The sequence below is a fragment of the Dunckerocampus dactyliophorus genome, chromosome 11 (genome assembly GCF_027744805.1).
Source record: "Dunckerocampus dactyliophorus isolate RoL2022-P2 chromosome 11, RoL_Ddac_1.1, whole genome shotgun sequence".
Lineage (NCBI taxonomy): Eukaryota > Metazoa > Chordata > Actinopteri > Syngnathiformes > Syngnathidae > Dunckerocampus > Dunckerocampus dactyliophorus.
This window is the reverse complement of record NC_072829.1, coordinates 1,402,957-1,428,292: the sequence shown is the minus strand read 5'-3', so window position 1 is coordinate 1,428,292 and position 25,336 is coordinate 1,402,957. Positions and strand designations below refer to the sequence as shown.

The 25,336-nt window shown below is 44.9% G+C and overlaps 2 protein-coding genes across 2 annotated transcripts in view; both read right to left on the bottom strand.

Moving 5' to 3' along the window:
• stx5a (syntaxin 5A) overlaps window positions 1-4,137 on the bottom strand; it is a 21,906-nt gene extending 17,769 nt beyond the window's left edge. Inside the window, exon 1 of the mRNA XM_054792146.1 lies at window positions 2,988-4,137. The gene's annotated coding sequence lies outside the window, so the exon portion shown is untranslated. The remainder of the gene's footprint in view (window positions 1-2,987) is intronic.
• On the bottom strand, window positions 703-25,336 carry vegfba (vascular endothelial growth factor Ba). Its single transcript, XM_054792164.1, has 8 exons — window positions 24,534-25,336; window positions 15,251-15,293; window positions 14,966-15,162; window positions 14,814-14,887; window positions 14,712-14,747; window positions 11,302-11,373; window positions 4,692-4,868; window positions 703-4,183 (listed from the first exon to the last, which is right to left on the bottom strand). Exons 1-8 carry the CDS (start codon window positions 24,609-24,611, stop codon window positions 4,162-4,164), a joined length of 699 nt encoding a protein of 232 aa, XP_054648139.1. The 5' UTR covers window positions 24,612-25,336; the 3' UTR covers window positions 703-4,161.

Genomic DNA, 25,336 nt, shown 5'->3' with positions numbered 1-25,336 from the left:
TGTTTATTTTTAGATTTATTGATTTAATTAATTGTATTTGTGTAAATGTATTCTTTAGATTTGCCTGTCAGCTTTTAAAAGATGAATAGACATAATTCCATGTCCAAAGTGCATTCTAGAGGAATTTATTAAGGCATTTTGTCAAGGAAGTAAGGAAGAATACGATAACTGCGTGCATACCAATAATGCGTGAAATAAAATGAAATTTCAAAAAGACCACACAATCAGATATTTCACTTCAAGTCAGACATGAGTTGTACATTACATATTTTAAAGGCATTTTTGGAATGGATCCGCGAGCTGGCAGTTGAGAACCGCTGCTTACAGTCGTGTGAGAAAATGAGGACACCCCTAGGCTGACTCAACAGCGCCTCACCTGGTTGCAGCCAAGCGTTGCACACCATTTTGCCTTAGAAGTGCATTCCAGGGTCGACAGAACTTCTATTAAAGGCCGCTGCTAAGCATCATAAAACGGCAATACTCGAATAAAACAAGTCAACTTTGGGGTTATGTTTGTCCTCTGGCAGCTTCTGCCTCAGCAGACGAGATAAGAGGAGGACGGGGAAAAATATTGTGTCTCAAAACACACTGGCTGTCTCTGTCCCCGACTCCCACGGTGGCGGCGTCACGACATAAACATTTTTTTTTTTAAATGCTGTTTTCCTTACATTGTGGGACGTGAGGGAGGAAAGAAGCGAGAGGTTTGTATGAAAAATAAGAGCTTTAATAACATCTGTAACACCGGGCACGGATCACTTCCCATACATTTGACGCGGTACACTGTTTGACGTGTTGAAGTGGCATTTATGCGCTCTACTGATGCAACATAAACCTGCAAAGACGGCCTTAAAGGGCACAAATGGTGTAGCAGCAAAAAAGAGACAACACGTACAAGTCTAAGGAATGTCATAGACAGGATATTAGAGGTTATAAAGGTCGTATACTTAGGGTTGGGGTTAGGAGGTTAGGAGATTAGGAGGTTAGGGTTAGGGTAGGAAGGGTTAACAAGGATGGTTAGGTTAGCCTAACCCTTACCCTAACCCTAACCCTAAGGAGCCACTAGGACACGGGACTGATCTATTGTTACAGTGTGCAGATACAAAGCACGTTCACGTTCAATTACAGACGTTAGCACAGGCAGAATATGATGTCCCAAGCTGTCAGTCTCAAAGAGGTGCTGTGCTGACGCTGCACGTCCAGCTGCATTTCTTGCTCCGAACACACAAGTGACACTTCGAAGCAAGATGAGCTCAGCGCCTGATCTCTTTCAGGCGGAATGTTTTTCCCACGCGTCCATTTTCTGCAAGAATACGCGTAAGTGCGCCGCACTGTGTGTGCTTTACAACCCAAGCAAAAGTGCAGTCTGGGTACGGTCATCACAAAAACATTCCCAGTACAAAACGCAATAGTTCTGTGTGTGTGTGTGTGTGTGTGTGTGTGTGTCTGTGCGTGAACCCGTGAGGAATGACGTTGTTGTGCAAGGTGTAAGCGTTCAAACAAGGGGCGTTTACGTATTTATTTAAGAAAAAAAATGTTTTTCCTAAATATTTCAACTTCAGGCTACTAAAATGGTGTTATTTGTCCTCACGACGTAACTGTCGTAAAATTGTCGCTTATTTTGCATTAGATTGAACCTTTTCTGTCGTAATATGAGTTTTTTTCTTAGAATACCATTTGTTTTACAACCTTTATTGTTGCACAATTACAGCCGTTTTTTGTTTTTTTCAACTTTCTCTTGTACATTTTCTTCTCGTAATATGACTTTCTTCCTGTAATATTTTGACTTTATTCTTGTAACCTTTTCAGCAAATTCATTTTCCCAAAACGTTGACAACTTTAATTTTTTCTTATTTTAGGACTTTAATATTTCATCTTGCTGCTGAAATGACATTATTTGTGTCATAACGTTATCATATTATTCCTGTCAAATGACGACTGTTTTGCATTAGATTGCACCATTTTGGTCGTCATATTTAAACTTCATTCTTGTAAAATTACAGCAGTTTTTTCCATTTCTGTAGGTTTTTTTATTTCAAATTTCATCTTGTAAACTTTCTGACATTCTTCCTGTCATGTTTTGACTTCATTCTCGTGACAGAACTTTTTCTGCAACCCAATTTTGCCCCAAAGTTTACAATTGCTTTTTTGCGTTCGACTGCACCATTGTTGTCTTCATATTTTGACTTTATTCTTGGAAAATTACAGCTGTTTTGTCCTTTTCTGCCGGGTTAAACAAAAATAAAATTCTCAGCAGTTTCAACTTTCCTCTTGTACATTTTTTTCTCGCAATATTTTGACTTTATTCTTGTAACATTATAACTTTTTCCACTAAAAGTTGACAATTTAGTTTATTTCTCATATTATGATTTTAATATTTCAACAACTAAAATGACATTATTCCTTCTTTCTTTGCGCTACATTGCACCATTTTCATCCTCATGTTTCGACTTAATTCTTGTAAAATTACTGCAGAGTTTTTTGTTTTTGCTGCTGTTGGTTTCTGTTTTGTTTTTTTTTGTTTTCTTGTTTAATTATATTTTTAGACTTTGCGGCGGGCCAATAAAAAAAACAGGTGCAGGACACCCCTGCTTTTTCTGGGAGGAGGACTGTCTCGTATTAAAAGGCTGGGGTTTGCAGTGGGACTATTTGTGTGTTACTATTGTGTGTAGATGGAACAATGCAGTAATTGATGAGTGTGGTACAATAGAGAGGTAGTGATGAAGCGTAACGCTGACTACGTCATAAATATGCTATTTTTTCGGAGCGCGTCTTTGCTGGAGGCGTTCAGCGTTTATTAGCAGACTGTTCTTGAACCCTGGGTGGTGTGTGTGTGTGTGTGTGTGTGTGTGTGTGAGGGGGGCGTTGCACTGAATCATGGGGCTTTCAGCGCTCCCGTGTATACCACAGGGACAAAATGTGACTGGTAAAATGGAGCACATGACACGCTTGCAATAAGAGAGAAAGAAAAGAGGTTTTAACTCCCTGACCTGCGCCATTATGCTTCTTGTGGGCCGTCACGTCAACGCCACTCTGGCTCTCGCTCGTCACGCCGACTGAGGCCTCATCCTTTCTGCGAGCTCCGTGTCAGCTCACGGCGGTTCAAGCGGCTGATTCCGTCCCGATCCAAAACAAAATAACCAAGCACTTTTTCCTTTGACTGCAGTGGGAATGGCTGCACACATTATAATATATATGGCCTTTAAATTCAATACATTTGGGCCACCCGCCGTGTGGCGCTTTATGCAGACGGATTACACAAAACAAAGAGACATTCCGCGACGCAATCATAATAAAATATATCAAAGTGAGGCTTATAGTTCACAAACAATCTGCGGTAATATATAAAAAAGGTTGACGTAAAAAAGAACGTATGGCTACCTGCTCATTTCACATTGCTTTAGTGTGTTGTGTGTGTTCCTGCTGCTTTAAGTGTGTGTGTGTGTGTGTGTGTGTGTGTGTGTGTGTGTGTGTGTGGGCGCAAAGCAGTGGACAGACGCCAGACCTCATTATTGTCATTCTTCTCACTGCCCAAAAGAGAGGCTGTGCGAGCGACCGCTTTCAATGGGCGAGCAGAGGAAAGATGGAGACAAAAGGGCCCAAATTAAACAAATGCCGCTCATGCGCTCTGAATGAGGGGAGAAGGGCGCCGAGGATAACCCATCTGGGTCTTTCAGAGCCCCCGGACCACACAGATACGTACATTCAGCAGTGCTTATACAGGTCCACATGCCATTCCATGTGCATATCCTATGTCCCGTCTGGCATGTCTGAGTGTGTTTGCACCTTTTATCTCATTTAAATCCTCCGCACACGCACACACACACACACACACACACACACACACACACAAGCACTGGCCTTGACGTGAACCTGAAGCCATGTCATCACTGTACGGTGCGCTTCTATAGATTGTCCCACTGCCAGAGTCCAGGCTCCATTGGGAATGTTTATCCATAAATGACAAGTCACCACCGCTTGCCTCCCACGGCTGTGCATGTGCGTACTGTACATGTGAGACCACACAAACATACACACATGTTCTAGCTCTACGTTGCTACACTGGTGGCTTGACGACAAAGCGACTACGGGTGGTGTGCTGTGCGCGTCCGCTAATACTTCCTTTTGGTGGGTTTTGGGTGGTCGGGGAGGAGGCGGAGGTCGTCAAGTCCTCACGGCGTCACACCTGAAAGTGTACAGAGAGAGAGAGAGAGAGAGAGAGAGAGAGAGATTACGACACGAAGAGTTCATGTAAAACTTCTACAAACATCCTGAGGCTCGAGGAACAAAAAAGTCAAGCGGTAGACCCAAAAAAATGAGCCAGAGGATCCCACTGGCTGTCCGCCAAGACACAGGACCATCCTCGGCCCAAATGAAGTTTGTTACTGGTGCCGAGTGCACTCCGCTAACCATCAGACGCCATCTGCCAGAGAAGCCTTTTAAGAAGAAAAAAGCATGTTTGGAATTTGCAGGGCAGCACCAAACATGGGACATTGAAAGGTGGAAGAAAGTTTTCTTTTTCCTTGACGGTCCTGATGGCTTCCAACATTGCTGGCATGACAAGGAGATCCCAACTGAGATGTTTCCAACCATCATGATCCTTCAATGAAACAATGGAGCTTCAGGTCGTGCAGGGGTGTCAAACGCAGCGCTAACTGGTGGTGCCTATGATCTGCGTTAGTGTTTGTACTAACCTGCAGCGGTGAGGGTTGAACCTCCTGTCTTTCCTGTGGCAGCTCTCAGCAGCGATGGTGCAGAGACACCGACAAGACACTGCATCCAGCACCCACTTCCTCCCTCTGCAGGGTCGACAGGAGGGCCGCGTGGACAGTGAAAGGGAGCTGGTGGGGGGAGGTGTGAGGATTGGGGTTCTGCCATAACAAGAAAGAGAAAACAACTGTTCTTAGTGTGTTAATCATTCTTGGAAAATACAATACAACAAAGGCCGTAGGTGTGCTTGTCGCCGCCATATAGGCCTCCTTCAGTCGAAGTCAACTATGGATTTCGTGCACTAGTCATTTATTAATAAAAGTAATTTATTATCGGCACTTCCGATTGTGGCTGACAAGACCAATGCGGGAGTGGCAATCTCGGCTGCATCTGGAACAGATTTGGCTTGATGGCATCGCTGGAGTACATGCCTTCCGCTTGGCTCTCTTCTCCTTGGCGGCAGCGTGTATCTTTTCTTCTCCGATCTTGAGTTGCTTCTGGAGAATCGTACGCCATTTGCTGCGGTCAGCTGCTACCTCTTCCCAGTTCTCGGTGTTGATGTTCAGGGCTTTCATGTCACGCTTACAGACATCTTTGAATCACAGGTAGGGCCGACCAACACTTCTCTTGCCGGCGGCAAGTTCTCCATAAAGAATGTCCTTTGGAATGCGTCCGTCCTCCATCCTTCAAACATGACCAAGCCATCAGAGCCTGCGTTGTCTAAGCAGAGTGAACATGGTGGGAAGTTCTGCACGCTCCAGAACCTGGGCGTTGGAAACTTTGTCACTCCAATGAATGCTGAGCATCCTACAAAGTAAGCGCATGTGAAAGCTGTTGAGTTTGCTCTCCTGTGGGGAGTATGTTGTCCACGTTTCACTGCCATAGAGGAGAGTGATGATAATGCAGGCCATGTATACTGCCATCTTTGTTGGAATTGTCAGCTTTTGATTCGTCCAGACGCGGGTGGTGAGACGTCCCACTGTTGTGGCAACTTTGCTGATGCGCTTGTTGATTTCAGCATCCAGAGACAGGTTGTCACAGATCCCAGGTATGTGAATTGATGCACGACTTCGAGTTGGTAATCGTCGATGTGGATGGCAGGTGTTGTGTCCGCAACCTGACTCAGCACGTCTTTGCAGGCCTGGGAAAACCTGTCCATGAGGCATTGAAGTTCTTGCTCAGTGTGCGAAGTTACAGCAGCGTCATCAGCAAAAAGCATGTCCCTAATAATTTTCTCCATCACTTTTGATTTTGCTTTCAGTCGAGCTAGGTTGAAAAGTCAACCATCAGATCTAGTACGCATATAAACACCTTCGGTTGTGGTTCCAAAAGCGTGATTTAGAAGCATGGCAAAGAAGATTCCAAAGTGGGTAGGCGCAAGAACACATCCCTGTTTCACTCCGCTCTTGATGTCAAATGACTCGGACATACTGCCTTCATATTGGATTGTTGCTTTCATGTCGTTGTGAAAGGATCTGATGAGGCTGTGAAGTTTTGGAGGACAACCAATCTTTGGGAGGATGCTAAAGAGCCCTTCCCTGCTGACAAGGTCGAAGGCCTTGGTCAGGTCTATGAAGGCTATGTATAGTGGCTTGTGTTTTTCTCTGCATTTCTCCTGAAGTTGACGCAAGGAGAAAATCATGTCCATAGTCGAACGTTTGGACCGGAAGCCACACTGCGACTCGGGGTAGACACGCTCTGCAAGTTTCTGAAGGCGCACAAGAAGGACACGGGCGTAGAGTTTTCCAACAATGTTCAGGAGAGAGATACCTCTGTAGTTGTTGCAATCGCTTCTATCACCCTTGTTCTTGTAAAGGGTGACAATCTTGGCATCCCTCAAGTCTTGTGGAACAGCTCCTTCTCTCCAACATTGGCCTAAGACATCGTAAAGAGGCTGTAGTAAGGAGTCTTTGCAGCACTTTATTAGGTCAGGTGGAATGCAATCGGTTCCAGGTGCTTTTCCGCAAGCCAGGCTGTCAATTGCTTTGCGGAGCTCGGCTAGGGTTGGTTCAGCATCTAGTTCCTCCATGATGGGCAGAGGTTCGATGGCAAGGACAGAAGCAGCAACAGTGTTCTCTCTTGAGTAGAGCTCAGAGTAGTGCTCAACCCATCTGTCCATCTGCTTTCCCTTGTCAGTGATCACCTCACCACTGGTAGTCTTGAGTGGGGCTGTCTCGCTCTGTGTTGGCCCTAGAGCTGTTTTGATGCCCTCGTACATTCCTCTGATGTTTCCTATGGCAGCTGCAGTTTGAATGGAGGCGCTCAGCTGTTGCCAGTATTCGTTAGCACGCCGTCTTGCAGTCTCTTGTACTTTTCTTCTAGCAGCTCTGAGCGCTTTCAAGGATTTCTCACTTGGGGAGCGCTTGTATTCAGCAAGGGCGGCTTGTTTTGCATTAATAACGGGGTACATCTCAGTGAAGTTGGCATCAAACCAGTCGTTGTTCTTGGAGGTCTTTTTCCCAAAGGTTGCAAAGGCTGTTTTCTGAATGGCGTCTCGGATGTGGTTCCATTTCGCAGAGGCAGAGCAGTGTTGATGTTCCGCAAACTGTGTTTCTTGGAGGGACTTGGCAAATTCCTCAACTTTCTCCGGTAGATGCATGCAGGTGGTGTCCATGCGAGGTTTGCCTTTCTGTTTGGAGTTGTGTAGTTTCTTGGGAGTAAGCTTGATCTTGCAGCAGACGAGAGAGTGGTCTGTCACAATCTGCGCTGTGGTATGTGCGGGTGATGTGCACGAACTTGATGTTAGTACGGCGGACCAGGATCATGTCTAGCTGATGCCAATGCTTGGAGCGGGGATGACGCCATGATACCTTGTGTCGAGGCTTTGTCTCAAAGAAAGAGTTGGTCACGCAGAGTCCGTTATAAGAGCAAAACTCTAGCAGATGCTGTCCATTCTCGTTGATCTTGCCAACACCATGGTGTCCAAGACAGAAAGGCCAGGAAACATGATCGGCACATACACGAGCGTTGAAGTCACCCAGGATGTTTGTGATGATGTTGTTCAAGTTTGCATAGAATTCGTCCTAAGCTTCTGATGAAGAGGTGAGAGTTGGAGCGTAAGCGCTGACAAGAATGACGAAGCCTTCGAAGTGTGGAGACGGATAGTCGCCAGGCGTTCAGATCCCTTATCTCCTGGTTCAAACATCTTTAGCAGGGAATTTCTGACTGCAAATCCAACTCCATGCTCATGGCGGTCCTCAGCACTCTTTCCTTGCCAGAAGAAGGTGTAATCTTTCTCCTTGAGCGTTCCTGTGTCCGCAAGGCGAGTTTCTTGAAGAGCTGCGACATCTACCTTGAGTCTTGATAGTTCTTCGTTGATGACGGCTGTCTTTCTTGCATCACTGATTGCATGCAGGTCTTGGGAAAGACCAGATGTCATTGTTCGGACGTTCCAGCGTCCCAGTTTTAGGACTGGGGGCCTGTTTGCTTTTGTTGTTGTTTTGCCTGGTGCGGGTCTTGCAGTCGGCTTATCGGTTTTTGTCCTGATCCCCAAGCACCCATTGAGGAAGGCAGACTGTGGCGGGATAACACCTAATTGGCTGGAAGCTGCCCAGCTTGAGGCGGGCGATAGCTATCCAATGAAATCTGAAGATCTCTCCCACCGACGGAAGCAACCCCTGGCGCTATGCTCTACGCCAATCGAGCACTGTAGCTTATAACCGGTATCTGATGCTTCCCGTGTTGGTTCTACGCTGTGAAGTGAAGCTGGAGTGACCTCTCCAGGGCGCGAGCCAGGGCATGATGATTTGAAGGAAAAGTTGTTGCTCATGCAGCAATTCCCTCCTCTCCACACTGATGATGGATCCAAAGGAACAGCAGGAGCTGGTACAGTTTGGCACCAACAGTGTCGCAGGAGTTGCTGGAATGTTTCTGACATCAGAAGCAGACCGCCTTAAGGACTCTAACTCCGGATTTTTAAGTGCGTGTTGACCAGCTTGCCAGAAGCTGGTCTTTGACAGGTCTTGTACTTCGTCCTGCAGGGTGACATGCAGCCCACCTCACCATTGCTGGTGGGGGAGCCGGTTTAGACGCCGACCACCCGTCCATGCGGCAGGTTGTACTGGGTTACAATGTTACCAGTAGCAGACAATGTCTGACCTGACATTGTCGGCGCCATATTTGTAGTTAATGACGTCATGAAGAATTGTAGCCATAAAATCAACCTTTACAAACATATACAGTATATTACTGATGCACAATATCTTGTTTTTCAAAACGACACCGATAACTTTCTGCTTCTCAAGATGGATATGGTGCCCATAACCGATAACTTTTTTCTATCTACTTTTTAAATGTAGATGGAAGTGTAGTTTGTGCATACCTGGAGGTACGAAAGACTGGAACTAATTAGTACCTGTTGATTTGTCCTAATGAAATATGATGACATCACTACTACCACATCACTACTATCAGGAGAACCAGAGTATAGAGGGGGAGGTGCCACCTGCTGTGGCCCAGCAAGGTGCACTGTATTCGGGCATACGCGCCGAGCAGCCGGTGTGATGCCAGGGAGATCTCTTGCGAACCTTTTGTACTTTTCAAACACCGCAGCGCTGGTGTCTCAGACGGCTGATAAGGTTTTTTTGTGTGCTTGGTGGGTTTTCTTTTTCCCACTCATCGCGGCGCACTCGGTACAGTAGGCATCCTTCTGTCTCGAGAGACAACGGTAGCGTCCCGGGGCAGGGCGCAAGCCTGGGGACAGTGTAAGGAGACCACGTGCTAATTTGGCACAACGAGCACGCAAAATGTCTTCCTCGGAAAGTGAATGTTTACATGTGAGCTCAGGGGAAGTTACGACATACGGTGTCCCCTCTTTTATCGCGGGGAATAAGTGAAATCCGAGGAGTAGCCAACTTTATTTATTTGCAATTATTATATACCGTATGTTTTAAAGGAAAACTGCACTTTAAAAAAGATGTTGCCTGTCATCCACAATCCTTATGTGGAGACGAGAGAGAAAACAAGTTAGCATGAGCCAGCTAACATTGCACGCCACGGGAGGTACCTACTTCCACTATGAATCCCTCTAAAAAAACCTCTGACAACGTTTTAATGTTTTATGTCCAAGCTGTGCTCATGCATTAACAGGTACATTGATGATAACATGGAATACTTGCAGTATCCTGCCGCATTTCGATGATTTCAAACATGACCAAAACCTCTTTCGTAGGCGCGTGGATTTCACATCGCCCCAAGGCGCCACCGTGACTTCCACCAACAACAAAGCAGCACAGAAACAGCGACGACTCTTACAATGTCCGCTCTCACTGGGGTGCCTGCGTCTTCCAGCACAAGACTTGCACTCCAGTCCAACACAAGAATAATAATACATTTGCTGGGGCCAAATTAATTCTCGCAGGCTACTTTCTGGTTCATGAATAACAACGTAAAATGTGAGGAATGAAGGATATAACCTGATTAAGGCTCACAGACTGTGATCTGCATTCTGCTGTGAGGGGAAACAGACTCCAACGTCAGTATTTGCAAGAAATAATTGAGTCTATCTGCATTTTCATCCACATTCGCACCAGACTGGCTTCTTCTTGTAATGCCCCGTGTCTTGTAAAAAGTCAGGCTTTTGTGTCCTGATAGTTCATTGCCAGTGGTGACAACGTGGGAGATCCTGCGTCCATCTCAGGCGTGCCATCGCTTCCAAGCCCAGACCTTGCCTGCGCCGAGACACGATGAGAAAGTGGCTCCATTTACTTGTGCTAGTTTGTGTTTTTTTCCCCCGCGTCTTCCCAGGAGGCTGGCGGATAATGAAGTTACTTAATGAGGCAGAGAGAGGCCATCTTTGTTTGGGCCCCCGATGACCACGCCTGCCGCTGGCATGGACAGAGAAGGTGGCATTTGGGAGCAAATTACACAGATTTCACCCCTGCTAGAGCTTGAATAAAGCCTGTTCTGGGTGATGGATGGGTGCTGAGGGGACATCACACCCAAATGGATCCCCCTCTGACCCCCTGGGGCCGGATATGACTGACAGCCAAAAGGTGCGCTAATTCTTTTATGCTTCCAAGCACTCTGGGCTCAGTCATGGGAATCACTGAACAAGAAGATACACACACACACACACACACACACACACACACACACACACACACACACACACACACGACACTAATCACGCCTGTCAACCTCACATCACAGCGTTGCAAGTTCACTACGTAACTGTCGTATGAACGAATACACTCGTCTTCCACAGCTCCAGCCGCTAAAGGCACCACCAGGCCAGACACGCACGCATGTTGATATTGTTGCACTCCTATCTATTGTCTTCTTGCACTTCACTAAAGTGCTGTGGAGTGTTAAATGTCGCCACAAAGGCGCATTATGTTCATCCCCAACTGTATCTGAACCACAAAGATCTCTTTGAGCCCCGAGTATCACACAGAGGTGAGCGAGCTTGCGTGTGTGTGTGTGTGATTGTGTACGTGTGTGTCAGACCTTGACTAATGCGGCTGTAAAAGAAATCCAAATAACTGTGTCAAATAACGAAGACCAGATAACCTCATATAAACAGTCGCGTTGGCAAAGCGGATCTGCAAAATACACATTGCAGATACAAAAAATGAATGAAAATACTTGACGTACGCAGTTCTGGCGGCTGCAACTGTCTTCTTTCCCCTCCTCTTTTTCTTGACTCTCGTTGGCGTGTGATTGGGCCTGGGCATGGCAGAGCAGAAGACATATGGTTATTGGTTGCAAAAGGTTTGAACCATCATCATCATCATATTGACCTGGATATAAGACGACCCCCCTCGTTCTCAAGACCCGCCTTTGGAATATGTACTTCTTATCTGCTGGACAGGTTTGATGCTTCATTGATCAACATTGCGTGTGTGTGCGTGTGTGTGTGTATGTGAGTGACAGGAAGAAACACTCTGACTCGCTTGGGGAGAAGTAGTTTGGGCCGCCTGTTGGTTTGCATGTACACTCCTGATCAAACTGTTAAAAATGGCAAGAATGTCCATGTTGCACTGTTGGATCTTAAGGAGGTTGTAAGTGGAGCTTCAAAATGCAAAAAGAAGAAATGGGTGTGAGACAAAAACATTTCAGAGTAAGCAATTTATTGCGAACAAGCACGAAAGTGAAAAAGGCTGTTCATCAGCTGATCGAAGCTAAAAAAAATCTCCCTAAAATCAAAATAAAAAGTTTAAAAAGGAACGAGTATTGAGAAGCTGCACTATTCTTGGTTTGGGCGTGCTTGATGCCAGTGTTTCCAGGAGGCTGGTGGGAATGTTGCTCCAGCTGGTGGAGATGGCTTCACGGAGGGCATCCACTGTGTTCTCCATTGGATGGAGAAGAGGGGAACACACTTTATGGCCCAAAAGAGTGAGCTTATTCCTCTGGAAGAAGTCCTTTGTGAAGTGCAGCCTTGTCCTGACGGCCTTCAGCCATGAGAGATGCCGAATGTGTGGTGAAGCTAGTAGCTAGCTGGCTAGAAGCTAGCCGGTGTGGTGTGGTGAGGTGTCGCTACGCCAGTGAAGTAGTTCTTGGGTGTAACAATGTTCATAACATTAATAATAATGATGTTGCTGTAGCTTGGTTCATATGCACGTCACATGATGTTTGGAGGTTTTTCAGAAGGCTTTATAGGCACCCACTTCAGTATTATGCCCTGCGCGGGTTTGGCCACCAAGATGAGGGAGGAGAATCCAGAAACTATGCGTTGCAAACTTGAAACATGTCCTCGGCACACTGCTCAGCCATTCATTGTGCTAACAGATGCTCCAAAAGCAGTGGCGGAGCTACGAGGTGGCCGGTGGTGGCCGTGGCCACCCCTGGTCGCTCTCCGGCCACCCCACGGGCCACCGAGACACTTTAGGTATCAACTTATTGCCACCCCTATGTGAGTGATGGTCTCACTTTGGCCACACCAGTGAAACATTTCTGCCTCCGCCACTGATCGTGAAAATTAATTTAACGCAGTCGGGTCTGGAACCAATTAAGCGCTATAACAACTGTACTACAATACTATAATATACAAGGGCTTAACTTCTTTTTACACTTGCATGACAAGTAACAACTATATTGAATGAAGGACAACGCACATCTGTAATGCAAAGACATCCTTCATCGGGTTTTTGTCTCAATGTTAACACGGGTTAACTTCTTTTTACGCTTGTATGACAAGTAACAACTATATTGAATGAAGGACAACGCACATCTGTAATGCAAAGACATCCTTCATCGGGTTTTTGTCTCAATGTTAACACGGGTTAACTTCTTTTTACGCTTGTATGACAAGAATGTTACAATTAGCTCCTTAAAACATTGCCAGTAAACAAGCTAAATGAGAAGCATGGCTGCAGCATTATCACGATGTACTCGCCAGTGCAGCCTTAATAGACGCTGATGGATGCGTGACTGCGCCCCATCAGTGCGAGTGTGCGAGCACATGGCCGGGCCAGATAAAATCATTACTATGGTGACAACAGGATGCGGGCAGCCCCCAGGGGAGGCTGGAAGGGAGTGACACAGATGCTAACTCCATGAGGGACACACACACACACACTCATGCAGATGCAGAACATTACACAGAAGGAGAAATTCAAACACACGTGTTTAACTTGAACACGTTTTTACGGCTGTGTGACGCACAGAGCAGAAGGACTCACCCATAAACCCCCAAATGAGTCATTTAACAAAGGTATACACACACACACGCCACGCTCATACATTGGAATTCTTTATTTATGTCCACATCCAAACAGGAAGCAGGGCGACATAAATATGATAGTGTGCTTGGTACTTCTAGTGCTGCAGGCGCTTCCTATGTGGGAACACGCTCACGTGCTCCCGACGCAACGCTGTCATCAGGATTTCATGTTGAAATTGGATTCAATCCACCCGAGTCTGGACTTGTGTCATGCTGATGGTGGTGATGCTGCACCACCGTGAGTCCAAATGAGGAACATTTGTATGGACTATAGACCAGTGGTTCTCAACCGGTGGCTCGGGACGACGGGCGGAACGATTCGTTTTGATAACGATTTGATTCGGATCACGATTCATGGATGCTGATGCGATTCAAGGACTATCGGCTCACTTAGAACGATACGATCCGAAACGATTCAGTGACTTTAAATCGATTCAGTAACTTTTTAGCCAAAAATTCAACCAGTTTGAGTGTGAACTAAATACCTGGCGACCGGACAACTGAACTTTCTGGATTCCCCTTGTTTTTTTGTCAGGGAATCCAGTATAAATGATTAATAATGCTGACATAGTTAAGAATAAAGCATCAATGAGTTACAAAAAATGATGAACAGTGGGCGGTACAGCTTGCCATGATGAATGCTTTACTTTCAACAGTGCAACGCAGTCGCATGAACATATTATACGTCATGTTATGTTACACTTACTCAACCACGCAGTCACAGTCAGTCACATCTTGGCTAGCACAAAGTCATGTCAACCATCCCACAGTCTCAATGTCATCACTCCACATTTGTTCTGCCAGCACCGCGCGCGTGTGTATGCGTGTGTGTGGATTCACATTCATGACCGACATGTTTCATGGATGTGCATGTGTGCTGAAATTCAATGCTTTATTTCCTAGTATTCATTCAATCGGTTGATTACCTTTTAAACGACGTCGGATCGATATATATGTCGTCCTGAATGGAAACTTGAGAACCCAGATCGATGTCGCTGAATCGTAGGAATACAAATCAGTGAATGAATCGTTACGCCCCTCATCGGGACCCAAAAGTGGGTCGCGGATCCATTCCGGGTGGGCTACAGCCAGCGAGTCAAAAATGACACTAAAATGTGTAACATACAAGTGGTGTCCGACTTTTATTTATTATTATCACCGTACTTTGAATATTTTAGGCATGTTAAGCTTAAGCTCCATTTTGGCCGACACACGTCCACGTTCACTACTGTGGGACCCGTGAGACTGAAAACATGGAAATGAAGCTTACTTTTTGTATCCAATTAACTGAATCGTCATGCGCTCGGGCTTTAAGGTGAAACGTGATAAAGCAAATGATTACCTTGTAGTTGGCGTTGGCTGGAACTGTGCTTTTACTCTGCAAAAACACAACAGTGTAAACATGCTGCCATGTCATTGAAGTGTGTGAGTGTGTTTTTCTTACCGGCACTCACACTGGCTGTGCTCCACAAAGGACAACTCGGTGAGCTCATGCCTCATGAAGGAAGTCCTCATCAGCTACACACACAAACAACACACACACGTGGTGACTGCCAGCTACAACATGGATATGATGCGTGCACAATATTATTCTACCTCCATCGTGACCGTGTGTGTGAGCGAGGGAACGCACTCCATTGCCTCGTCCGCGCAGCAGCCTCCACATCTCCTCACCGCCACGCAGGAGGGCACAAAAAGGTGATGCGTCTCCCCCGGCAACTCCTTCCAAACCTCCACCAAGGTTTCTCGAGGCTCACAGCTGCTCTGTGAGTACACCTCCAGCCACCGTCGCACTGAGGAGACACCAACGCACAGCTCGCCTCATTAGGGGGGTCGGGGTCGGGCGGGAGGGGCATGATGTTGGGAATTATGTCCACGTACCTTCTCTGGATTTGGACGGGTCCGTGGGCCGCCAATGAGCCAGCTGGTGGGAGAGAAATAGTCCAGTAAATAAAGGATAAGGATTATGAACTTCGGGTCTCTTAATGCACAATACGCACGTACTGTATTATATTAAACCACGTTTCATGTTTTCAGAGCTTCAAAATCTAAAAAGAAGGAATGGGAGTGAAACAAAAAAATGTTTCAGCAAGGAAGCATTCAAGTGAAATGGCTGTTCATCAAATGTTGAAGAGCACAGCCTTCAAAAGGCAAAAACTTGGCAAAACTGTGGATTGAGTGTGAGTTGGCGTCAGGTATTCACACTGTCATGCTCTAGTTTCTCTGTCAGGGAAAAGTCGAACAGACTCTTCTTCTGTTCCATAGATTTTACCTGATGTTTACTGTTACTAAACGTGTGCGCATGTGTATATGTGTAGTTGTCGCTGAGAATGTACGAAAGGTGAGGGACCGCCTCCTGTGACCACTCTTCATCTCCACGTCCTAAGGCTCAAGTCCAACTCCTGCAAGTTCTCTATTTCATCTCCAAATGTTTCTCCCTTCTTTTCTCCTCGAAAACGACTGACACGTGGCTCGTATCTTCGCTACAATCACCGTAAACATCCTCTGTCTCGTACACCGCTACGTTTGTGTAGCTGAAGGACAGCACTCCAATGGCATCACCTCCGGAGATGAGGCTGAGCAGCGAGAGCTAGCTCATCATGGGTGGCGCCATCAACTATAAATGTCATTTTTGTGAATTTACCATTCATTTTGAAAAACGGAACCATGTAGAACATAAACAAACAAACTATACATAGCATAACATATTTAAGCAAAGTTGATAAATCAGTCAGGGACCCCTACAATAACTGTTCCTCACAGTGGAAATCTCTGAGATAGCCTTTTGTGGCCTTCCCGTAAACGGTGATGTTGAACAATCTTCATTTTCAGGTCATTTGATGGCATTTTTGAGGACCCCATGTTGCCCATCTTCACGGGAGATTCAAAGAGGAAAAACTAGACTTAATGAGCTCAATTTGCGTTCCAAATAACCAGTCAACAAAATGACAGGGGTGCCCAAATTTCTGCACCTGTCTAATTTTGTTGTCATGCATACGGCACATCTCGAGTTCATCCAAAAAAACCTTATTTCCCTGCTGAAATATTGCCATGTGCATCCGTTATGCGATGTGTCAAAATGCAGGAGTTTCTCCCGATGATTCATTCATGAAAAGGATGGAAATGTCAGGGGTGCCCAAACGTTTGTGTGCCATACGTGTCCGTAGAATGATCATAGCGACGCTTTCCAGTGAAATGCACGTATGTCCCAATTTGGCTTGAGTTTTTCTTGACCAGGAGATACATGCTTTCATCGTATGGATAAAAATAGGAATGAATCAACAGCAAAAAGAGCTAATCCTGAAAGTATGCATCATAAATGAGAACTGCAACAATGCTAGCAAAGCACACACAAAATGCTCCAGTAAACGCTCTCTCCATGCGGCGTGGCCGTGCTCCCGCTCCTCGCCAACACAAAGCATGCTTTTAAATCAAGCGCGTCGAAAGTGATGAAAGAATTTCTATTTCGCCTGCGGCCTCTTTGAACATGAGAAGCCGTGTAAATTACGACTGCAAATGACAGGATGGACGCATCCTGATACTGCTGTGCTTTTGCTCCTTCAGATCTCCTCCTGTAACAGTCTGTTATTAGATTTGGGAGGACGTGACTAAAATACTTGGAGTGCAAAGTCAGCGGGAGGTTTGTGAGTCGTACCTGCTACCTTTGCCCTCAGTAACGTCACCCGGTGGCAAATAGTGAGAGTGCTACTGGAATAAAAGGTCAATCAGTGAGGCAACGCGTGGCCATTATTGTCTAAACAGCTGGCAACACAAGTCAGAACGCCTCACAGCTTTATCCGTCGAGCACTGGATCCACCCGTCATCTTGGAAGTGTGTGTGGGCTCGTCGTCGTGTTGGAAAACTGCCACGCGGCCCGCTTTCCCGAGGCAGGGGATCGTGCTTTGTTTCCCCTCAATGAACTGCAGCTCCTCAATGCCGGCAGCACTCATGCAGCCCCCAGACCACGACGCTATACCGCCACCGTGCCTGGCTGGAGGCAATACCGCTATTTAGACGATAATGGCCTGTGGATAGGACATCTGCAGCCGTCCCTCGCTACACCGCGGTTCAAATATCGCTCCCTCACTATATCGTGTTTAAAAAAAAAAAAATTCTTTCATAAATAATCGCTGTTTGGTAGGTGACTAGGGCATGTTATTAGTCCAAAAATATTGAAAGGCACGTTACAGTGGTGTGAAAAAGTGTTTGCCTCCTCCCTAATTTGTTTTTTTCTATGCTTTGTTTGTCACACTTAAATGTTTCAGATCAACATGTGAGTCTATGTTGTCTTATTTATGTCTAAAATGTCTTATTTTCTCTGATTATGTCTACTATATTGGGTAATGCTAATGTGAAGGTGACCATAGGGGTGTTATTTCATGTCTGGAGGGCTCTAATCATGTTAAAAACGTATTAAGAAGATCGTAAACAGGTTTTCTACGCCATCACTACAAAAATATTCCACTGAATAATACTGAATCCTACTTTGTGGAAATTGCTGGTCGGGTCTGGAACTGACTGTATGGTTCTAGCATACTGCGTACAAATGACTATTCAACAGTCACTTTTGTTTGTTTTCGTTTCCATTTCTCCCAAAGTTATCATAACAGGAACCCCATGCCGGCCCACGCCTAAGCAACACCACCCACGACATCGTGTTGTGTTTACGTTTTACAGTGGTTAACTTCTTTTTACACTTGAATGAGAACTAAAAAAACCCACCAAAAACACTAGACTGGTTTCATGATGGCCACAGTTTGGCCCTGGAACAGATTATTTCCCAAGGAGATGGACTGTTTCAGGGATGTGTGACACACAATGTAGTGATTCATGAAGTGTGGGGGGAGCCCCCACACTTTAACTCTGATACACACTAAAGTCCAATTGTGTGTGCGTGTGTGAAAAGGACCAAGGCCACTTTGCAAGGGAATGTAGACTTTGTTCAATCAAACCCCTTTAAACAGTCCCACCCCCTTTCACACACACGCACACGTTAAGGTGACTATCTTAGTGAGCAGCTCTCTGACATAACGCATGCTGTGGCCCCCCAGCCAAAGTCAAACACTGCCTTTTGTGTTTGTAACTTCAATGCGTGGCTTTCATTTGGAGACAGAACGTCTCCACCGTCGTGGTTTTTAAAAAAAACTTCACACGAGGATGATCTCACACACACACACACACACACACACACACACACACACACACACGCACGTGTGCTGGTGGAAAGTCATCTGTAATAAGAGAGACGTGACATTTTCTATTTATATTCCTGGCAAACGCACCAAACGGTGGCGCTGTTACTCAACGCGAAAAGCTCGACCCCCATAAGCCACCCACTGTAACTTTTGGATGTTTCGCTGAATCGCCACAAAATTCGGTGCGCGCCTCGAGGGGACAGGCAAGCGCACGCAATATCCGTTGAAGAACATGGCCGCCGCTTTTTCCAAAATGACTGAATTCATGAATGACCGCTCTTTTGCGGCTGACTGACGTATCGGTCGTCAAATATTGAAAGACAAACGTGTGTGCAGCGTTCTGGCCAGCAGGTGTCAGTAGTGTCCCTTATTGAGGCATGACATTCCATTACAGCAGTGGCTCCCTATTAGTTTCCGTCATGCCCCCACTGGGGGACACAAATGTTTTCCCGCCCCTCCCGATTTGAAATGCTATTGAGAAACTGATATGTATTTATTTATGTGCACTGTACAGACTGAACTCGAAACTGAAACCAGCGAAATGCAACAAAATGGGAGCCGTGAAGCATCCGAGCGCATTCACGAGTCAAATTGCATGCTGAGTACGACAAATTCATACACGTTGGCAGGTCTGCACTGGTATTCAAAGTCCTCACTGCCTCTCAGGCACCCCGCCCAACCCGCCCGGGGGGGCCCGCCCTGCTATTTCAGAAGCATTGGATTACGGTCACACTGCATGAAGTCAGCCACAGCATGTCCGACATCTCCTCCCACTCGGTGTGGAAGTGGTAAGTTTTGGGCGTCTTTGTCCTTCTTTCCCACTCCATTTTAAACCCTTTCTCAAGTTTAGCATACAGTAAATAAATAATAAATAAATGTTTCCATTTTTGCTTGTTTTCCAATTGTACAAATATTTCAATTGTCCGTCCAATTTTTTTCCAGAACACTGAGACTTTGTTTCCAAAATATGCTGACGCTATTCTGGTAAGACCACAACTTTTTCCCAACCTAATTCTCCGAAATTTGCACATTGATTCTTTGTTTTATTACTAATATTGCAAAAATTACCGCAGAAGTGACATTTTTTTTCCTATGGTATTACGACGTTATGCTTGTACAATTTTTTGTTGTGATGTTGTAATTTTTAAAATATTAATATTCCAACTTCATTCTAATATTTCTTCTTTTTTCTCGTAAGAGTATTGCTCTTTTTTCATTTTTCCTGTTGTTTTTGTTGGCTTTCTTGTTTAATTGCATTTTTAAAATGTGCCGAGGACGGATAAAAATAAAATCAGGCACGGGCTGCAAAAGGCCCCCGGGCTACACTTTGGACACCCCGTTCCAAGCGAATGGCTCGTGAGTCATTGACTATTTGCCTAATGATTGTAAAACTTTGAGGGTACAGTCGTCCCTCCTTTATAGCGGTTAATTGGTTCCAGACCCGACCGCAATAGATGAATTTCTGCGATAGGATTCAATGTTAATAAATGGAATACTTTCGTAGTTGAAGCGCAGAAAATCTGTTTAGGACTTTCTAAATATGGTTTTTAACATCATTAGAGCCCTGCAGACGTGAAATAACACCCCTATAGTCACATTTACGCTCTGAGTATGCTTTGTTTACATCACATTGCTTAATTCTCCTGCTGCAGGGACTCGAGACAGACGCTCTATCATGTGGGACACACCATGGCTGACATGCCTGACTAATTTAACGTAAGCTAATGTCTCCATGTTTGCAGTCATCACTGCCGCGTGGTGACCACAATACTACATGTCACTTGCCTTTCAATATGTTTGGACTAATAATAGACCATAGTCTACTACCAAGGCAGTTTCAGTGGCTGATTACTATCACAGTCCTGCTCCACTGGAAGACTACGGATCATTCCTCCCCCACGCCGTGCGGCTTTTCAACACAACAGATTATTATTATTGTTATGTATCTGTTCTCTATTTGTTGATTTATTTATTCTTATTCTATTTCCTTATCTCTCTTATCTTGCTTGGTTTGAATTTTAAGGGATTAAGTTTATTCTAACATTTATGCAGCACTGCTGGAAATTGGAGATGAATAAAGTCTCTATCTATCTATCTATCTATCTATCTATCTATCTATCTATCTATCTATCTATCTATCTTGCACGGGACAACTGTATGTGTAGTACACATATGCTAGCATGTCTGAAGCAATCTGCACACATCACACGGGGGAGGACAAAAAACGGCTTGTAGGTAGCGTCTGGCCTCATGAATGAGTAAAACAAAGAGCAAATATACTGCAGCTCAAAAAGTCTGGATCCCACAGCGTCTCCCATCACTGCCTGGTCCATGTCTCCAGACATAAATAAAAAAAACATGCTGGCCAGGTTGCGAGTGTGAGTTGAAGATGAGTTCACACGTCGCCTCAAAGGATACGAACCTTTTCAAAGACACACGGCGTCTGATCAATAAATGATACACACTCTTGTCATCTGTGTGGTTTGACTTTGACATCAGTGCTTGATAAACAGTGTTTTCTTTGTATTTTGGTTACACAACCATGAATTAGAACCATGTTGGCCGTTGCCAGATCAAAGGAAAACCCTCATCTGCTACACTGCTTCTTAGCCGGCAGTTTAGCGACACAGATATCCGGAAATGATCATCAAACGCACAAATGTGGACGCTTTAACCAGAAGACAATACATAGTTGTTCATCCCGTGGGGTAACGGTGTAGGACCAACGGTGTGTCGCTAGCCAGTTAGCTTAGCATTGCAGCAGTTGAGATAACATTATTTCAATAAAAAACCCACACGTATTCAGTATTGGTCAGGTTTACGTCCTTCAAGATTCAGTAGATATGACACAAAAGTTGGTATTTTTGAACACTGGGGCTGAGTCTCACCAACAACTTGTTAAAATAGAACATTTACGCAACAATTTTGCCTGGGTTTGCGTGCAATCTCTGGTTAGCGTACAAAATGGCGTGAGTTTTCTTGCCTTATCAATACACTGCCGTAGTCCAGCTGTGTTTATTTATTTTTTTAAATCACAAAACGTCCTTCCTTGTTAGCATCATATTAGCTAGCTAACAAAATGGCAGCTACATTACGTCGCCCCGTCTACGAGGTCATCAGCAGTTGACTCTCAGAAATGTAAACACATAACACCTTTTTATAGTTTTAAAACAATTCTAAATGCATATCAAGGAGGAATGAAATGGATAAATGAACATTTACGGTTACTTTTACCTTCATTGAAGACACCACGTGGCAGCAAGACACCACCTTCCTGTTTTGCTGCGAGTTATTTCTTGAATTCAGGAATATTTCTCACCTTCTTTATCAAAACGCTACCATGTGCAACTTCCTCTGGCTCCATTTTGGGTTATTGAGATGAGAAACACTATGGAATTCAAGAAATAATGCACAGCAAAACAGGAAGGTGGTGTCCGTGTGGCATCTCGCTGCCACGGCGTGTCTTTGGGAACAATCACGTCAAGAATAACGTCTTCAATTGTTTTCTGCATGTAAAACTACAAAAGCATGTTTTGTGTTAACATGTTTGGCTTTCTGGAACGGATAAAATGGATTCACAAGATCTCTTATGGGAAAAAATGATTTGGCTAGCGTCCGTTTCGGTTTGAGTCGGACCTTCTGGAAGGGATTAATGACGCTAACCAAGGCTCCACTGACGCTGGTGTCTTAATGTAAATGTGGGCGTATCCTTTAAGGGTTTTACTGGACAATGACTACAGTCGTCCCTCGTTTATAGCAGTTAATTGGTTTCAGACCCGACCGCGTTACATGAATTTCTGCAATATAGGATTCAGTGTTAATAAATTGAATATTGTCGTAGCGATAGCAAAGACAACCTGTTTATGACTTTCTAAATACGGTTTTTCATATTATTAGGGAAGAAATAACACCAGTTATGTCAAATTGACACTCCTATTATTCGTTGTTTACATCACATTGTGCAACTTATGCCGCAGGGATTCCAGACAGCCACTAGCTAGCAGTTAGCATCAAATGTATTTTTTCTAAACACAAGAAGCCAAAAACTTACAACTTCCACACGAAATAGGAGAACTTTTTTCCCGCTCTATATTGTGGGACATGCCACGGCTGCCTTCATGACTTTTAAGCTAATGTGTCATTACTGCCGCCTAGTGACCAGAATACTGCATATCACTTGTGTTTACTTACGTTTTGACTAAAAGAGCCGCTAGTCTACCACCAAACAGCCATCATCAACTGGACTATAGCGAGGGAGCGACACTGCGACTGTATTTCCATTTCACTTTAAAAGCATACATGACTCACATTCAAAGCGGCTGGATGGACTCTTTCGCTCGCTACACGCAAGGTCATGTGTTAGCAAAAGCGTTTTGTTGTTTTACGATGGTTAACTTCTTTTTACACTTGGCATTGTGATGGCCACAGTTTGACCCTGGAACAGATGATTTCTATTTCTATTATTTTCTTTGGCAATAATTGCTTCTTTTTTACAGATGGATATACAGTGGTGTGAAAAAGTGTTTGCCCCCTTCTTGATTTCTTTTTTTTGTTTGTCCCACTTAAATGTTTCAGATCATCAACCAAATGTAAATATTAGTCAATGACAACACAACTCAACACAAAATGCACTTTTTAAATGAAACGTTTTATCATTAAGGGATATCATCATTAAACAATCCAAAGCTACATGTCCCTGTGTGAAAGAGTGATGGCCCCCTAAAGCTAATAAGTGGTGGGGCCCCCTTAGCAGCAACAACTGCAATCAAGCGTTTGTGATAACTTGCAATGAGTCTCTTCCAGCGCTGGCACTTTTACCCCCCACAGGGTCATGGAGCTTTGGATTTTTTTTTCTCCCTTAATAATAAAAAGTTTCATTTAAAAACTTAAATTTGTTGGATGATCTGAAACATTTAAGTGTGACAAACATGCAAAAACATAAGAAACCAGGCGGGGGCAAACACTTCTTCACACCACTGTAGATGTCTAGCGATAGATGGGGACTATCTCTCGTGTGAAAGGTGGCCGCTGCTGGCGTGCTTGACCATAAGGATGATGTAAACACATTATTTTCCAGGGGAAACCAAACTCATGTATTCACAAATGTAATGATTCATGTATAAGTCGACTGGCAGCTCTGGGTACTGGAGAGAGACTTCAACTTCATAAAACAGCCCAGCGGGCACACAACATTGATACAACGTGGAATAAACATTCATGACGTTGAAACACAATAGATGTATTTGTAAATTGGGACAATTTGATTGTACTTTTATTATCATTACTAATTCTGAGTCCACATGTCAAAAATAAGTTTCATTAAAGGTTCAAATGTGGAACATTGAGACGTGACCAAGATCCATCGGTCAGATCGACGCCACAACCCGGCAGTCGATAAACGCCAGCAAAAGCACGTTGTGTTTGCGTTGCTCAAGGTCATGAGCTAATTCAACAATTTATCAACGTTGCTTCAATGTCGTGTGCCCGTCTCTAAAAGTCGCAGATCTGAAATGTGGTTGCTTCTTTCGACGGTGGTTGACTTCTTTTTCCACTTGTAAAGTGCCATGCTGGCCACAGCTTGACCCTGGAACAGATTTTTTCTATTTCTATCGTTTCCTATGGGAGGAATTGCTTAACATTTGACAGTTTTACATTCGTCAGTGGATAGAAGGACGTGTGGGGATGGATAGGGATGACAGGGACTATCTCTAGGTGTCAGAGGCGACAGCTGCTGGCGTGCTTGACCATAAGGATGACGTATTCAAGGCTCACATACAAATTTTTGTCAGCCGTTATCCATGTGTGGACAATGAGCATCAAAGGCACTTTAGAGGTCATCCATATTTGAATGCATCCATGCATATAAACATAAACATATATACATATATATTATATATATATATATATATATATATATATATGTGTATATGTATATATACATACGCATACACACACACATACATACATACCTTGGCATGGGATGTGGGGATTCTGGTGAGCAGCAGGAATTGAAACATTCCTAGAATAACTTGGAGCATAATCCCCATTGTGCGCAGGAGTCCAAGGGCCACGTAAAATAATATATATATATATATATTTTTGGACCAATCCAAAGATGTCTCCGTGTCCTCCGTGACCGATCAAAGACGCTCAATCCCGGCTTTCACTCGCCAGTCTCCGCTCCAGGGTGGCATCTTCGTCCCAAGTTGAAACGGCCATCAAACTCTCACGTTATCCGCCTGTCAATGACACGCTCCATGACCGCTTCAAAATGGTGATTATTACAAGGAGGACTTGTGCAAACTTTACTTGAAAGCTGCCGTCCGCCGGATCACACGAAGCGGATCCGTGACGTGCTTTCTTCCCTCCGGACGGATGTTCGAATCCTCCAGGAACGAAATAAAAGGAACCGGAGGATGCTGCTCATGTAGATATCCACCGCATGACAGGGAGGGAGGGAGGGAGGGCGACAGTGCCGCATATTCCTGCTCCAAGCTCGGTCACAGAGTCTCCATGCCGTCGCTCCCGCGGAGCACGTCACCTTCCTCCGCCAGCAGGCGCATCTTATAGAAAATCCTCTTGAAAATCAGAAAAGGGCACGCGCAAAGAGAGGGAGGGAGGTTTGCATAGCAGCAGCGGCGGCGGCAGCGACGAGGCTTTGCCAAAAGAGACAGAAGGTGTTAGCGAGCAGTCTTCATTTGGCGCCGTAGCTTTTTGCCCTTGAGACGCACGCGGCGGAAGAAGCATTATTGCCCCGCTCCACAACTTTGTT

What these genes read in the sequence shown, in the direction of transcription:
- vegfba (XM_054792164.1), bottom strand. Translation starts at nt 24,611, where the DNA reads ATGGGGATTATGCTCCAAGTTATTCTAGGAATGTTTCAATTCCTGCTG. An exon ending in CACACACGGTCACGATGGAG is followed by an intron (nt 14,888 to 14,965) that starts GTAGAATAATAT and finishes TTGTGTGTGTAG; the next exon opens with CTGATGAGGACTTCCTTCAT. An exon ending in CACAGCCAGTGTGAGTGCCG is followed by an intron (nt 14,748 to 14,813) that starts GTAAGAAAAACA and finishes GTGTTTTTGCAG; the next exon opens with AGTAAAAGCACAGTTCCAGC.